At 35.3% G+C, this 14,129-nt stretch overlaps 1 protein-coding gene across 15 annotated transcripts in view; it reads left to right on the top strand.

Annotated features, from left to right (window-relative positions):
* Nucleotides 1-14,129, top strand: part of LOC136038156 (cubilin-like) — a 321,162-nt gene that overhangs the window by 33,286 nt on the left and 273,747 nt on the right. For 14 of the 15 annotated variants that reach the window (XR_010620136.1, XR_010620138.1, XR_010620137.1 and 11 more), the window contains exon 4: nucleotides 3,418-3,471. Coding sequence is in view for 11 of the 15 variants with exons in the window: in XM_065721206.1 (XP_065577278.1) it covers nucleotides 3,418-3,471 (54 nt within the window). In the remaining 4 variants the exon portion in view is untranslated. Of the gene's footprint in view, nucleotides 1-3,417; nucleotides 3,472-8,567; nucleotides 8,757-14,129 lie in introns of those variants that run through there. The other variant, XM_065721210.1, reaches the window with a different exon arrangement.

The following is a 14,129-nucleotide window of genomic DNA, read 5'->3' as shown; positions in this document are numbered from 1 at the left end:
TAATGTCCCTTAAATCTTTCTTTACAACATCCTCCCGCCCCATTCACGGTCGACCCTACTTTTGTTTGGCCCTAGAAGGTTGCGTGACAAGGACAATTTTTGGCAATCTGTCATTGTTTGTCTACACAGCGTTTCCTAACAATATCATCGTATCTCTCATAGCCTCTCATAAGACCGCGTGGATGAATCCCATTTTTTGTACAGCTGATTTTTGAGATATGGTCAGTCAGTCACGTACTTAAAATAACTCGTAAGCAAATTCCCTGGAAAAAAACATTTTCATAATCCTCAGTAACTTATGTCTAACCTCACAAATACCATATTCAATCAAACGTTTACCTCACAATCAGCACCTGGCGCTTTTTTTTAATTATTTTACTACTGTCACTAATTCTTCCTCGCAAAATATTTTTTTTCGTATCCAAATTGTCAAAAACTTTTCATTCTATTCTATATCTTTTCCTTTAAGCTGGAAATCAACTGATTCTTGAATTGTCTATTAAATAAAAAATAAGATTTTTTTTTAACTGAAAGTAAGGAGCGACGTTAAAACTTAAAGCGAACAGAAATTACTCCGTATATAAAAGGGGCCGTTCCCTCCTCAATGCCCTGCTCTTTACACTAAAGTTTGACCTCTTTCTCAAATCTACGTTTAAAAACAGTGAAAAACTTTAGCGTAAAGAGTTGGGGTAATGATCCCTTTACTTGGTGGTAAAAACAAGCACAAGTCCTAGATATGGGATTGACATAACCAGAACGGATCCACTTACTTTGGGGGAGTTCGGGGGAGGGTTAATTCTGAAAAATTAGAAAAATGAGGTATTTTAACTTACAAAGGAGTGATCGGATCTTAATAAATTTCATATGTAGAAGAACCTCGTAACTTAGATCTCTTATTTAAATCCCAACCAGATCCAGTGTCATTGGGGGGGGGTACTTTTGTGGGTTGTCCTGTGGTGGCGCAGTGGATTTGACCTTAGCTTGGTAATACGGGACCCAGAGATCGAATCACGCTACAGGAATGCACTGCAGGGCCGACGCAGGGACCTTAGTAGTCAAGAAGCGTCATTAATTCTTAAATAAAATAATTGGGGGGGGGGGACCAGAAACCTTGTAAAACGCCTAGAGTGGGGAAATCAGGATGAAACTTGGTGGGAAAAATAAGCACAAGTCTTAGATACGAGATTGACATAACCAGACTGAATCTACTCTTTTTGCGGGAGATGGATGGGGTGTTAGTTCGGAAAAATAAGAAAAATTGAGGTATTTTTAACTTAAGAACGGGTGTCCGGATCTCAATGAAATTTAATATTTACAAGAAATTCATGTCTCAAAGCTCTTATTTCAAATCCTGACCAGATTTGGTGACATTGGGGGGAGTTAAAGGGGAAACCGGAAATACTGGAAAACGCTTAGAGTGGAGATATCGGAATGAAACTTGGTGTGTAGAATAAGCAAATGTCGTAGATACGTGATTGACGTAACCGGAATGGATCTGCTCTCTTTGGGGGAGTTAGGGGGTGTAGTTCTTTGGCGAGTTCGGTGCTTCTGGGCATGCTAGGACGATGAAAATGGTAGGCGTGTCAGGGACATTCACAAATTGACTTGATAAAGTCATTTTCCCCGATTTGACCATCTGGGAGGCTGAAGGGAGAGGAAAAACTAAAAAATGAGGCATTTATAATTAGTTCTAGTTAGCGCATCTTCATATTTTTCAATGTTGAATGAATACTTATTTGAAAATATTACTATATTTTCTGCTCTGCATTTAATTGAGCATATACTTATAAATTCAAGTTAAAGCTGAAAACTAGAGAATCCCATTGTCGAGGGGACTAATCAGCAAAGGGGTAAGGGGAAAAACTACCCCCAGACCTCAGTTTGTCTCCCCCTTCCCGATGAGATTTAGCGTCTTCAAAAATCTTATCAAAACTTAACAAAAGTCTTATCAAAAATCTAAAGGTCTACATAAACATCTAAAGAAACAGATATATAAAATCATACCCAAATTCCTGCTTGTGCTAACGTAAGAGGAATTTCCTATTTCTTACTTTCTACTATGATACTTCTGCAAGACACATCAAAACTTTCTAGTTTAGATTTAGAAACACAATTTGATGAAATTACTAAATTACATTAAAGATTGGAAACAGAAAAAAATACTGTATATCCCCTTAATTGTTACTGATACCTTCGCATACACCCCCATGGATTTGACCTTATTATGTCGTTATGAGTTCTAATGAACTATTTCGTATTAGTTTTTACGGTGGCAAACTAAATGGTTTAAAAGTGAGAATTTTTTTTAGAACACCAGTTGCCTCAAAGCATAGTGCTTCTCCCCCCAATCCTGTAAGAATTTTCACCTTTCTGGCTCCACAACATTTTACTAAAGGAAACTGCTATCTAGTAAGCCGTGGGCGTGACGTATCTATAGCTGTGGATTTTTAATCCTTAATTAAGTCGCAAATCTTGAAAGACTAAAAAATGAATAAGCTTAAAGGAGATAGAAATCAAGACAAAAGGAAGAAGTAAATTATCCGATTAAAAATTTGGCCCATGGCCCTAAATCTATTTGAAAACCAAGTTATTTTCCAGTCAATGAAGATTAAATTCAATTGTAAGCTGTTGACACACTCAAAGTGCTTTCCCCTGTTACCATCACATATAGTCATTGAGCAATTGTTTCATATCTTCTAAAAAATCTTCTGCTGGGGTCTTTGAATAAAGATGAACGATAAAACTGTTTGAAGGGATAAAATGTCTTCAAATGCTAAGCCTGAAATTTCCGTTTTTTTGTCTTCTCAGTCAAAATCGGATTGGAAACGTTCTGTATATGCGTACCTGCCAAAGCCATATCTAGGGGAGCGGGTTTGGTGTTTGAACCCCTCCCCTTCAAAAAAATTCTGACTCGTAAAAATGTAAAAAAAAATGAATATAAAAAAAAATTGATGCTTTTTTGAAAAAAGTTTTTTTGTCCCCCCCACGAAAAAAACTTTTACCCCTCCCCTGAAAAAATCCTGTATATGCCTCTGATATTTGCCGTTGTATTATTTATAAATACACATAAATAGGATAAACTATATTTTTATCAAGAAGATATAGAGTTTACTTAGTACTAGGGAAAATAAGTACCAGTTCTTATTAAAACCAGTTAGAAAAATAAATTAAAAACATATAGGCCTACCAGTTAATTTTAGTTGAAAATCCACTCTTTTCTTTTCTTAGTTTTAATTTCGAAAACTGTAGGTAAAAAAAAAATATTCAAGCGGGGATTTTTTTTTAGCTAATGGAAAATAGTGAAACTACTGTTTTGAATCTTGCCTACAATCCTTTCAACCTATGCTATAAGCCTATAAATCTTTATGCTACGGGCCTTTCAAGCTAATTTTCATCTTAGGACAATTCTATTTTCAGGTAAATTCTACAGTGTCAATGAACTCACCGAGATTAAGAAGGCTAAGGCGGAAGGTAAATGTTTGTTTCAATCAATTTAATAAAAAAAAACTGAAGTTTTTTTTTACCAACTGTTAAGTTAGCCTACTCGATTCTGATTTTTTTTTTTTTTTTTTTTTTTTTTTTTTTTTTTTTTTTTTTAATGGTGAGAGTTGTGTCATTTTAAACAGTAAGCTGTACAAAAAATGTGGTTAAATTCCGCTTTCTTTGGTTATAATGAGAGAAAAGCTGAGACGGCTAGGAGACATTTTGCAGATGAAGGATGACCTATTGCCAAATATCGTCATTTTTGCCATCCATCTGCGGCCGAACGAAAAGAGCCAAGAGCGACGATGACCACACTGCCTTTCCATAACAAAGAAAGAAACACACACAGAAACAATAGCGTAAATTTTAACTTAATTGAATTCCACTGTCTTGAGAAAATTTCCACAGAAAGTGTGTTTCTTTGTTTGTAAACGAAAAGCAGGTCGTCACCGAATGGGTTGTGAAAAGGTCATAAGGAAGAATTGAAAGGAAATCGGAACCTGTGGAGAGTGTGTAAGTACGGAGGTTTGAAATATATTCGGATGAAGGAGGAATATGTGTAGCTGTGTTTGCCTCAGGCGGATTGATACTGCAGTTGTTAATAGTACAAGTACTAGCAGTAGTCGTAACGTTAGTAGTAGTAGTAGTAGGGGTAATAGTAGTAGCAGTAGAAGTGGTAGTAATATTAGCATCAATTACTTGATTTAAAGTCTGGCGGTGCCAGCGTATGCGAAAAAGTGCCACCACTGGGATTCGCTAGGGTATGATATCGTGTTCGAGCGGTCCACAGTCTCTCTGCCCTCAATATTTGTAAATATAATGGGCTGCCAGGGTCAGTCCTGAAACCGCTAATGAAGTCCTCTGGCACTACGATGCCAAAATCAACTCTAACGTCCCACGGATTCTACGTGATCTTCCCTCACTGCTTTCCGATAGCCATTAGAGACTGGACAAGCGTAATTCTTGCTGCGTGTATATCCCAAACTAGTTGGCCTCAGAAACCATTATAAGGGCCAAAGTCATCAAGCTCAAAAATTGCCTGAAAAAATCTTGTTCTCCCCAGGAAAGATATCTCAAATAACACAGGACTTTCCCTGTACTAAACTCTTCTCAATCAAATAACCTATCTGTACTCTAGGCTAGTAAAAAAGAAGTCAAAAATAGAAAGAATAGCTTCTTTTCAAAACGAATTTCGCAAAAAACTGAAAAAATAACTTTCGTTACCTAGACAAAAGCAAAAACCCACCCAAAGAACGACACACGGGGACCAGCTAATACTAGCCCTCCCAGGGTGCAACATAAGGCTATGTGTCATCTCCAACACCCCTTCTACCCGTGAATCTTGACCAAGTCCAGCCGTCCAAGAATACATTTACCACAGTTGAGTTATCTTAATTGCGCAGCTACTGTTCAAGCTAATAAGTCTGTCTGCAAGAAAAAAATATGACACTTAAAGGAAAATCAAAGGTCAGGAAGAAAAATGAAATGGGAGGGGGGGGATAAAAAAGTCCCAGAAATGTAAATATTTTAATTTAGGAAAACAAACAACAAAAAAGGATATTTATCTGGTAATCAGAGCCAAGGGCCCTAACACTGGATAATATGCTGCTAGTCTTTTATTTCAATTTTATTAAATATCAAATAAAAAAAACATATTTTTCCCACTGAAGGTAAGGAGCAACATTACAACTAAAAAAACACAGATTATTCCAATAAGAGAGGGATTGCCTTTTATCATTACCTTACTGTTCATGATAATGTTTTTCAGAATTTTCAAAAATTTTCTCATTCTAATTAAACTATCCTCGTATTTCAAGAGATATTTTTAAATAATTGGGACAAAAAGTCAGACTTTAGCGTAAATAGTGATATATTGAGAAGGCGGCAACCTCCTTTATATATGGAATAATCTCTGTTCGTTTTAAGTCTTAATGCCGCTCTTTACTTTCAGTGGTGAGATTTTTGTTTCAATTTAATTTATGATCGTTTTCCAGTTGATGCCAGAAAAAGAACCCCCCCCCCACATGCAAGATTCCATCCCCCCCGGAAAATTAGTAAAAGTAAAGCTTCTCCCATTTAAATCCATCAGATAATTTTTTCTGTACAATCCCATCCTTGCTGATTATCTACCCAGAAAGTTTATGAAAAATTAATCCTATCTGACTTTCATTTGAAAGGATAATTATTGATCATTTCTCAAATCATGTCGTATCCCCCCCCCCCTTGGGAAATTTTTACTGGAAATTCTACCACCACCAGTGAAAACTTGCTCCCGTGGAAAGTTCCCCGTAACCATAAAAAAATAGAAGAAGAATAGGGAATTATTTTCGTAAAACAGTGGAAATCTAGTTAGAATTGATGTTTCGGCCCTATGTCCAAGGGTCATGCTAAGCAAAATCTAAATGTATAGAAAAAGAAAAACTTACAACATACGGCCAATAGAACTAAAATGTCAAGTTTTTAAAAGAGTCCCAGTTTCTTACTTCAGCGAAGTTCAACCAGGACGGACAAATAAAGTGAGATGAAACGAGGCAGTTCATTGAAATGAAAGAAGAATGATTAAAAATGCGTTTTTAGTGCTAGTCTTACTTTTTTGGCAGCTGTTCTCAAAGGCAGCTGTAGCTATTTCTGTGTTAATATCATTGGCAGCTGTAGCTGATTCTGTGTTAATATCAACTGATTTCTTTTTAATATTTTGTAAGATCGTCTTAAAATAAATTTGTGCATAGAGAATTTAGTGAATAGTCTCCCAAGTCCCTATTTAAGGAAATATTATTATTAACCTTAAGTTTGATTTCAATTGCTTCTCGAATTACCTCCTTTATGCCTAGGTCATTGCTAATTAGGGCAGATTCTTCAGAAAGTATTTTGTGGCTGGGATTTTCAAATATATGGCTGCTTAAAGCAGAATCAAACGAAACAGCAGTAATATTATAATTTAGAGCTTTGGTGATATCATCTTTATGCTGCTGTTGGCGTTTCTCTAAATTCTAGTGAGTTCTACCTACATAGTATTTGCGAGTTACTTTAGCCAGTGACTGGAGTTTTATCTTTACCAGAATTTAGAATATTTATGATTTTGAAATTATTAGTAAATGCAACATACAGATTGTTTTTTGTGCAGACTTTTTTAAGATTCGTAGTGTTTTTTGGTATGTATGGAAGGTGAGTTATGTTTGAGCGCTTATCGGGATTCTCAAAAGGTAAATCACCATTGATTTGACGGGAGTGTCTTTTCAGTCTACGGTTAATTGTATTAATAATAAGTAAAATAAGATACCCATTTCCAAAAAGTATGTCCATGATAAGGTTTAATTCGGCTGTGATGTAGGAATCAGAACAAATGTATAGGGCACGATCGACGAGAGAGATTACGACATCTCTTTTAACTTATTAGCGGTGGTTTGATTTAAAATGTAAATATCTATTGCTTTGTGTTGGTTTTCTGTAAATAGTAAAATTGAGTTCATCTAAGCTACGAGAAATTAGCACATTTAGGAATGGGATTTTATTTTCAATTTTAATTTCCAAGTTAAACAGTAAATTTCTATTATATGTATTAAGATGATGGAAAAAAACCTAAGTACATTTTCCCCCTAATTCCAAAGTAAAATTACGTCATCCATGTAGAAATACAAATTTAACGCCATATTTTCAATATCCTCTACATAAATATTTGCCAGTGACACGGAGAGGGGTGTGTCCACGGGTAAACCATTGATTTGCTGGTAAAAAGAACTACAGAATCGGAAATACATTGAATACTTGTTAAAGAGTTTAATCAAGGTCATTAAGACCTTGCAATCTATTCCTGCAGCTGAAAAGTCTATTGAATGATAATTTTCGTTTGTTTTATTTTCTGTTTAAAATTTTTTTCAATATTAAAAAAAATTTCACTTTAGTTCTTTTGGTAGCATGTTGTTTGAAGTTTTTCTTTTTCTATATACTTATGTTTTGCTGAGGATGGCCCTTGGATATAAGGCCAAAACATTCATTTTAATTAGATTTCCACTCTCTTGCGAAAAAGAATTCCTTATTGTTCTTCTTTTTTTTTGGTCTTTGCGATGGGAAGGCAGCATGGTATTAGTCGCTGTAAAGTTCCCCATAGAGAATGTCTCTGGCAGGAATTCCACAATGGAAAAATTCTCCTACGGAAAAATCCTCCCCACGATGGAAATTTCTCTTGGAACATCTCCACATGTAAAATTTAGCCGGCAAAGGCGAAGTAAGGCAAATAAAAGAAGTTCGTAGGGTTTCTGGCAAACTCATCCAATGTAAAATTTCCTCTTGAAAGTTTACTGTTCGGAACTTCCCTCTCTACAGAAAATTATTACGATAGAAAATCTTCAAAAGCAGAAATCCCTCGCAAATGTCTGTATTCTTTTCAATAGTAAATACTGCACATAACAGTGAGTAAATTTTGTAATTGGCAGTTCTTTCTCTGGTGCCTTTTTTTTCGGGGGGGGGGGGAGTCATGCTATTCCAAAAGACTTAGTCGTTGGACCTTTGAACTATGCTAAACAAAACGGCTGTCTCGAAAATCTTGTCAGAAGGCCATGGGAAAAATGTAATGGGAGGGGAATTAATTGCCCTTTGATGGGTAACATTAAATTGAAATGAACTTTATTATATTGAATCAATGTAAAAATTCGGTTCTTTTTGTGTATCTACTGTAATCAAAACCCTAGTTTTTTTTTTAGTTTCGGTTACTTTTGAGCCACGTCATTCCCATGAAGTTTTTGACACATATATTTAGCCAAAAGAGCAGACAAGGTCTGTTCAGAGTAAGAATTGTTTTATAACATAAGGAATGGTTATGACTTCATAGGCTAAAGACAAGTAGCTTCAATGTCATTTGAAGGTTATATATTAATACAATACGCTGTTATTACCATTATGATAACTTTATGATCGTTTTAAGTTAATTAATCTTTCTTTTTAATATTTTGTTTGCGGATCCATTTGTTCGTCAATAGCAGTAGGGTTGGTTCGGCCACTGCGATCATAAAATCAAGTTTTGCACGAAAAACTCTGCCAAAAATTAGGATCAAGTATTGACGATTGCTTCACTTCGCTTAAAATTTCAAAAGTTCTTAACGTGTGTTCCCTAAGATGTTAAAACACAAAGGGTGTTTCGGCGATTCTTTCATTCACGCGTTTTTCAAAGACATTCCCTATAAACCACTTTTTTAGGCATTCTTTTTGTTTCCATTAACATGCGCCAGGCTTTGTAGCTGTGTTGTTTACGTGTGTACATAGTTGAGAGTTTGCAGGTACTTATAATTATCATATTGCTAGCTACAGCTAGTCATAAATCAGACTTACATTAATTATTTTGGTAAAATTCTAGTTAATTGACTTCTTGCTATCTTGGAAAGGGTTTAGGTTAGGAAAATAAAACTTTCAGGTATGAGTCTACAGGCTAAAGTATGTCCCAGGAAGGTATTTTAAAGTGCCCACTTCCACTTCTTCTCCCTCTAGAGGGCACTGAACTTTGCCCACATGCCATGTCTATACCTATTCAAATTTTGACAAAACAACATTTTACCTTAATTTTCAGTTAATAGTTGCTTTTTCTCTGCCTTTAGCTCTGAAAATGCAATTCCTGTTATTTGAACAGAATTTTGAGCCATATTAATGATTTTTTTCAAAATTTAGGAAATGTATTTGCATATCTTTAAAACCTTATAAAATGGAATTGAGCAAAGTTATGAAGCTGAAAACAATTTTGTTGTACTTCAATTAAGCAGAAGATCTATTTTGCAAGGTTTTATTTTTATAACACACATATTTTTAAAGGTCATCAAAGGTCAGGACCCTCAAGAGGGAGAAGGAGTGGAGGTAGTTGCTTCAAAATACTTTCCTGGGACACACTTTAGTCTCTAGATTCATCCCTGAAAGTTTCATTTTCCTAACCTAAACCCTTTCTGAAATAGCAAGAAGTCAATTAACTAGAATTTTACCATTATTTTTTTTCTAGTATCCATTTTTTAGAAATGGTCTTTGTGGAGTTGATTTGAATGCCATAATTGGGTTGTTGAAAGTGTCTCTAACAACCACAATTTTCAAAACAACCCCAGGAAGGGAGATACAAAAGCCCTTTCCAATACATTGCATCTGTGTTTAGCTCAATGATATAGCCTAGGCTACAACTTGGCTATTGAGGTAAATATAGAGCAGTTCACACTTTTGACCTACAAATTAAGTGAACATACCACCTGATACCTTTTTTTTATGCTCCTTCTTTTTTTTCATCCCAGAAATAAAAGCACAAGCTTTGATAGACTGGATGGCTGCATTCCTAAATCAGAACAGCAAGATTTTCTATGATCCTCCAAGGCAACAAGTCAAGCTAGAGCAATTAGTTTCATCAAAGTGGCTTTAGAGATGTTTTTCAATAATCTTGCCTTAGTCTATGCTAAATACCAAAGGTATTTGGAACACCAATGAAACAGGTCTCAACTGTATTACTTGTGCTTGCCAAGAAAGGCCAGAAGCAATTGACCTAAACAACATCAGCAGACCATGGTAAAAATGTAACAATGGTCTGATTTGTTTGTGCAATAGGTAGCCACATGCCACTGGTTTTGTCTTTCCAGTGGTTAATTTCCAACCATGGATGTTGAAAGATAAGCCTATGGTGCTCTGGGATTAGCTCATCTAAATGGTTGGATTGACAACATCTTGGAGACAATGAAATATTTTATGAAGCATGCCTGGTCATCAACAAACTTTACTGTTACTGGACAGTTATAACAGTCACCTGGACATCCAAGTAGTCAACTACTGCAAAGAAAATGCAGTAATCTTAATTACCTTCCAATCTCAATGCTTGTATTGCTTACAAGTCTAGGATGTTTTGGTCTATAGACTATTCAAACAACATTGAGAAGCCACTTTAATGGATGGTTCATATGTCATCCAGGCCATTGTATATCTATATATAAGTTAGCAGATCTCAGCCATGTTCCATACCTTGAGAAGTCCAGCATTAATAACATTGTGACTGGCTTCAGAAAGCCCAGACTATGGCCATTTGACCTCAACCATTTCCGCCATGCTGACTTTTCTGCTGCTTTAATTACAGATTGTCAAATGGTGGACAGCTATCTTCAACTTGCTGTGCCAGATCCACATGAGGCAGACCAAGGTACTGACAAAACTCAAGAGTCTTCTGTAGTCTTTTCTGTAACTCCTAAGCAACTAAGATCAGTCCCACATCTGCCACCAACAGCTACTGAGGGTAGAGGAGTAAAACAAAGGAGAAAAACAAGAATACCTACAGGAACTTCAGAAATGAGTGAGCTAGAGCAAATGGTAGAAAATGGAATAAGATCTCAGAACAAAGTTGTTGTCACCCTTCCAAAGAAAGCAAGAAATCCAAGGGTGGCTGACTGGGTGAGGATAGTTCTGATGAACCTATGTCTTGGAGAAAAAGAACCAGACAATCTGTTTAATGTAAATATCCTAGCTGCTGATGAATTTGTGCTTGTGGTATTTGTCATCAATAAAAGAAACATTTTTTATGTTGGACATGTTGCAGAAACTGGTGATGATTACTTGGAGGTGATGTACCTAAAAAATAAATGGGATAAAGTTTGTTTTTCCTGATCCCATTGAGCAGGCTTCAGTTTCAAAAGATGATATTATCTTGAAGCTTCTTTGCCCAGTTTCAACAGGTGGTAGAAAGAGAACTGCAAAAGCTCTTGGCTTCAACTTTGGTTTATCCAAGCTTAACATTTGCTAAATAACAGTTTTGGATTAAGATGTTTAGTAACAATTGAAAGTTTTATAGATATTTTACAAGGTGAACAAAGCAAACCATGAGATGTCTGAAACAACCCTGTACTCTGGGGTTGTTTCAGGTGGCTTTTTTTTTTTTTTAATTTCTGAAAAAAAGCTATGGACAGAACAATTGGGGAGATTCTTTTCAATATAGAATCTCTGTACACACATTGAAGCTTTTGAAATAGTTACTTTTGACTAGTTACCAAGATTTTTGACAAAGAAAAAGAAATGTCCAGGTTAACCCCAAGCTCCCTTAATTGTTATCTTTATGCTGGATATGATTATTCATTTTGATTTTCATCTGTTTTGAGTTTCATTTACTAAAAAATGGTAATTTTTGTTTGTTTTAAGTTTGAATCATTATATATGATATATTTCTGCTGGTGTTAGGCTTTAATATGACCTTTTGCTTTTCTTCCCGTTGGGTATGTGTTTTTAGTTAATCATAGTTAGATTTTGTTTGATAAAGTTGTAGCAATGGTTGATATTATGAGTATTTTAAAGGGTTTTTCAGCTTTTGTTTTACTTAAGAATTAAGATTTTGGGTTTTAACTTCATTTTGGACAAAATGTGAATATTTAGTCGAAGTTTTTAAACAGCAATATTTTTTTTTTAGAGTAAATCTTAAGCAATAATTTTACTCTAGAATTTCAGGTGAATGTGCACAGAGATTGTTATTCATGTCAATTGAAATCTGTGTAACTTTTGTCTACTATAAGACTTCAGCCATGCTGATCCCATCCTGAGTCATCCTTTAGTATACAAATTTCTTTGTCCATTGTTTTATTAAAAAAATCTTTTCATGTTACATTTCAATAAACCAAAATAATAACAATCTGATAAAATTAAAGTAGTACATTACAAATCAATCCAAAAAAAATTGTTTCTTTATATTTTGTTTCAATAGAGATTTCCTTGACATTTCAACCTTTTGGATGAGGTGTTTATACAGTCTGAAAATTTAAAGCAGATCAGCTTGCAAGAATTAAAGATTCTTCACACTGAGAATCAGTTAAAACACATTTTTATTAAAAAATTCACTAAACACACAATTTGTTAGCCCTTTTTCTGGCTTTAAATTTAGATCAATACAATCAAAGGGTATTTACATACCCTGTAAGCTTTAAGGCTGTCAGAGATGAGAAAAGCTTTGGGTTGATCTTTAACCCAGCTTGTTACTGCATTAGATCAGTGAATAATGTTGAAAATGTCCTGCTCTGTTTGGATTTAGCATTACAGGACAGGGCTTTGATTACAAAAGCTTCTACCCGATTTTGACAGCATAATCTGATTCAATGTACCCTTGCAACGACCCTAAATACTGTGCTAATTTGCATAACAAATCCTTCTCCTTTTAAATAGGAGTTCATTTGACACTAACTGAATTTGAGATTTAATAGAACTAAACCTGGAAAGCCAAGACAAATTAGACTTCTAACAAACAGGAATTACAAGGTTTTTGAATACAACTTCAGTTTTTAGGCTTAAGGGTTTGTTCATGAATTGGAGAATTTGAGAATTCCAAAGCTCTAGCTTCAAAAATCAATAAAGTGTCCCTGCCCTCCCTCCAACCGCTTTTTAGCAGAAAGTTATTATTGTCACACCTTTGATGCAGGGATTTTTCATCTATGCTATTGAGAAATCCAAGTTGGCAAGTAGCTCTCCAATGCCCATTTGTCACCTCACAGGCAATCCTTCAAAACGCACATCTATTGCACCTTTCAGACATCAGGTACTACCAAATGGAACTCCTATACTCACAATGCTGCCTCAGATCCATGAGCCATAGATCCATTGCAACTTAAATAATACTTCCATTTCAATTATAGCCTTCACACTAAGTTCTGACCAATTGTGGCTGACAAAATTGGATGACTTTTCAAACCGAGATACAAATAGTTACCCTCACTTTTTTGAGCTACATTAGTTTTTCTCCTGGACTAGTCTACATTTTTTAGAGGCTAATTTGCAAATTGTTTGTAGTAGGCCTTTCCTGAACACAAGAACAATATTGCAAGGAGCTGAAAGGGAAAGCAATAAACATTTAATGGAAGGCTAGAGCCTCCAAGAAGGCTCGTGCGTAATTTTTAATTGTGAGGGGCTGAAGGACCTAATAAGGCTCATGGCATTTTTAACACCTCAACCAACCCCTTTTTTGGCAGAATTGTTGCTCTCAAAAACAGCTTGTGTTTGCATCACAGCCTTATTAGGTAGACTCTTTTAGTTGTGATTTTTTTTATTTTTATTTTTGTTTTTCCTCCTGTTTTTTATGTGTTAATCTAGCCTACTGTTGCATAGTGTGTTGGAAAAATAATAATAGTAATAATAGTATTTCACCTTGTTGGGCTAGAATCATAAAATGATTTTTATTCTATTTGTTAGAGAGTTTGAAGTACACCAGTGGCTTTTCTAACATCCTCTTTTCATACAACCAACTTTGTTGTATATATGTAAGGAAGTGGTACCCTATTTAAACGTTGATTTTTAATTGATCGACTTCAAATTTATTGACAATGCATCTAGATTAGCGAGACATGAGAATGATGATTTTTAAAGGGGCTTTCTTCTCCCACCTTTATATGCTCAGCTATGCTTGAAAATTATGGAATAGGCAACTCAGGTCAAGAGGCCAGAGGAGATCAATTTTCAGAGACATGCGCTATTTCTAGCGACCTCCTAACTTGAATGCTACATTACCTGAATTTGGTGAAATTTTTATAGACAGTGCCTCTACTAAAAAAAAAAAACTTTTGTCAAGCTATTTTAGACCACTGACTCTTACAGTCCAGGTCCTAGCAGGCTTAAAACTTTTACTCTTAGGGAATTTTCCTCTATTAGAGAGAGTGGCTTTTAAGTTT

The sequence above is a fragment of the Artemia franciscana genome, chromosome 17 (genome assembly GCF_032884065.1).
Source record: "Artemia franciscana chromosome 17, ASM3288406v1, whole genome shotgun sequence".
In the NCBI taxonomy this organism is placed as follows: domain Eukaryota; kingdom Metazoa; phylum Arthropoda; class Branchiopoda; order Anostraca; family Artemiidae; genus Artemia; species Artemia franciscana.
Note: the sequence above shows the minus strand (reverse complement) of the source record. Positions and strands in the feature narration are given on the sequence as shown.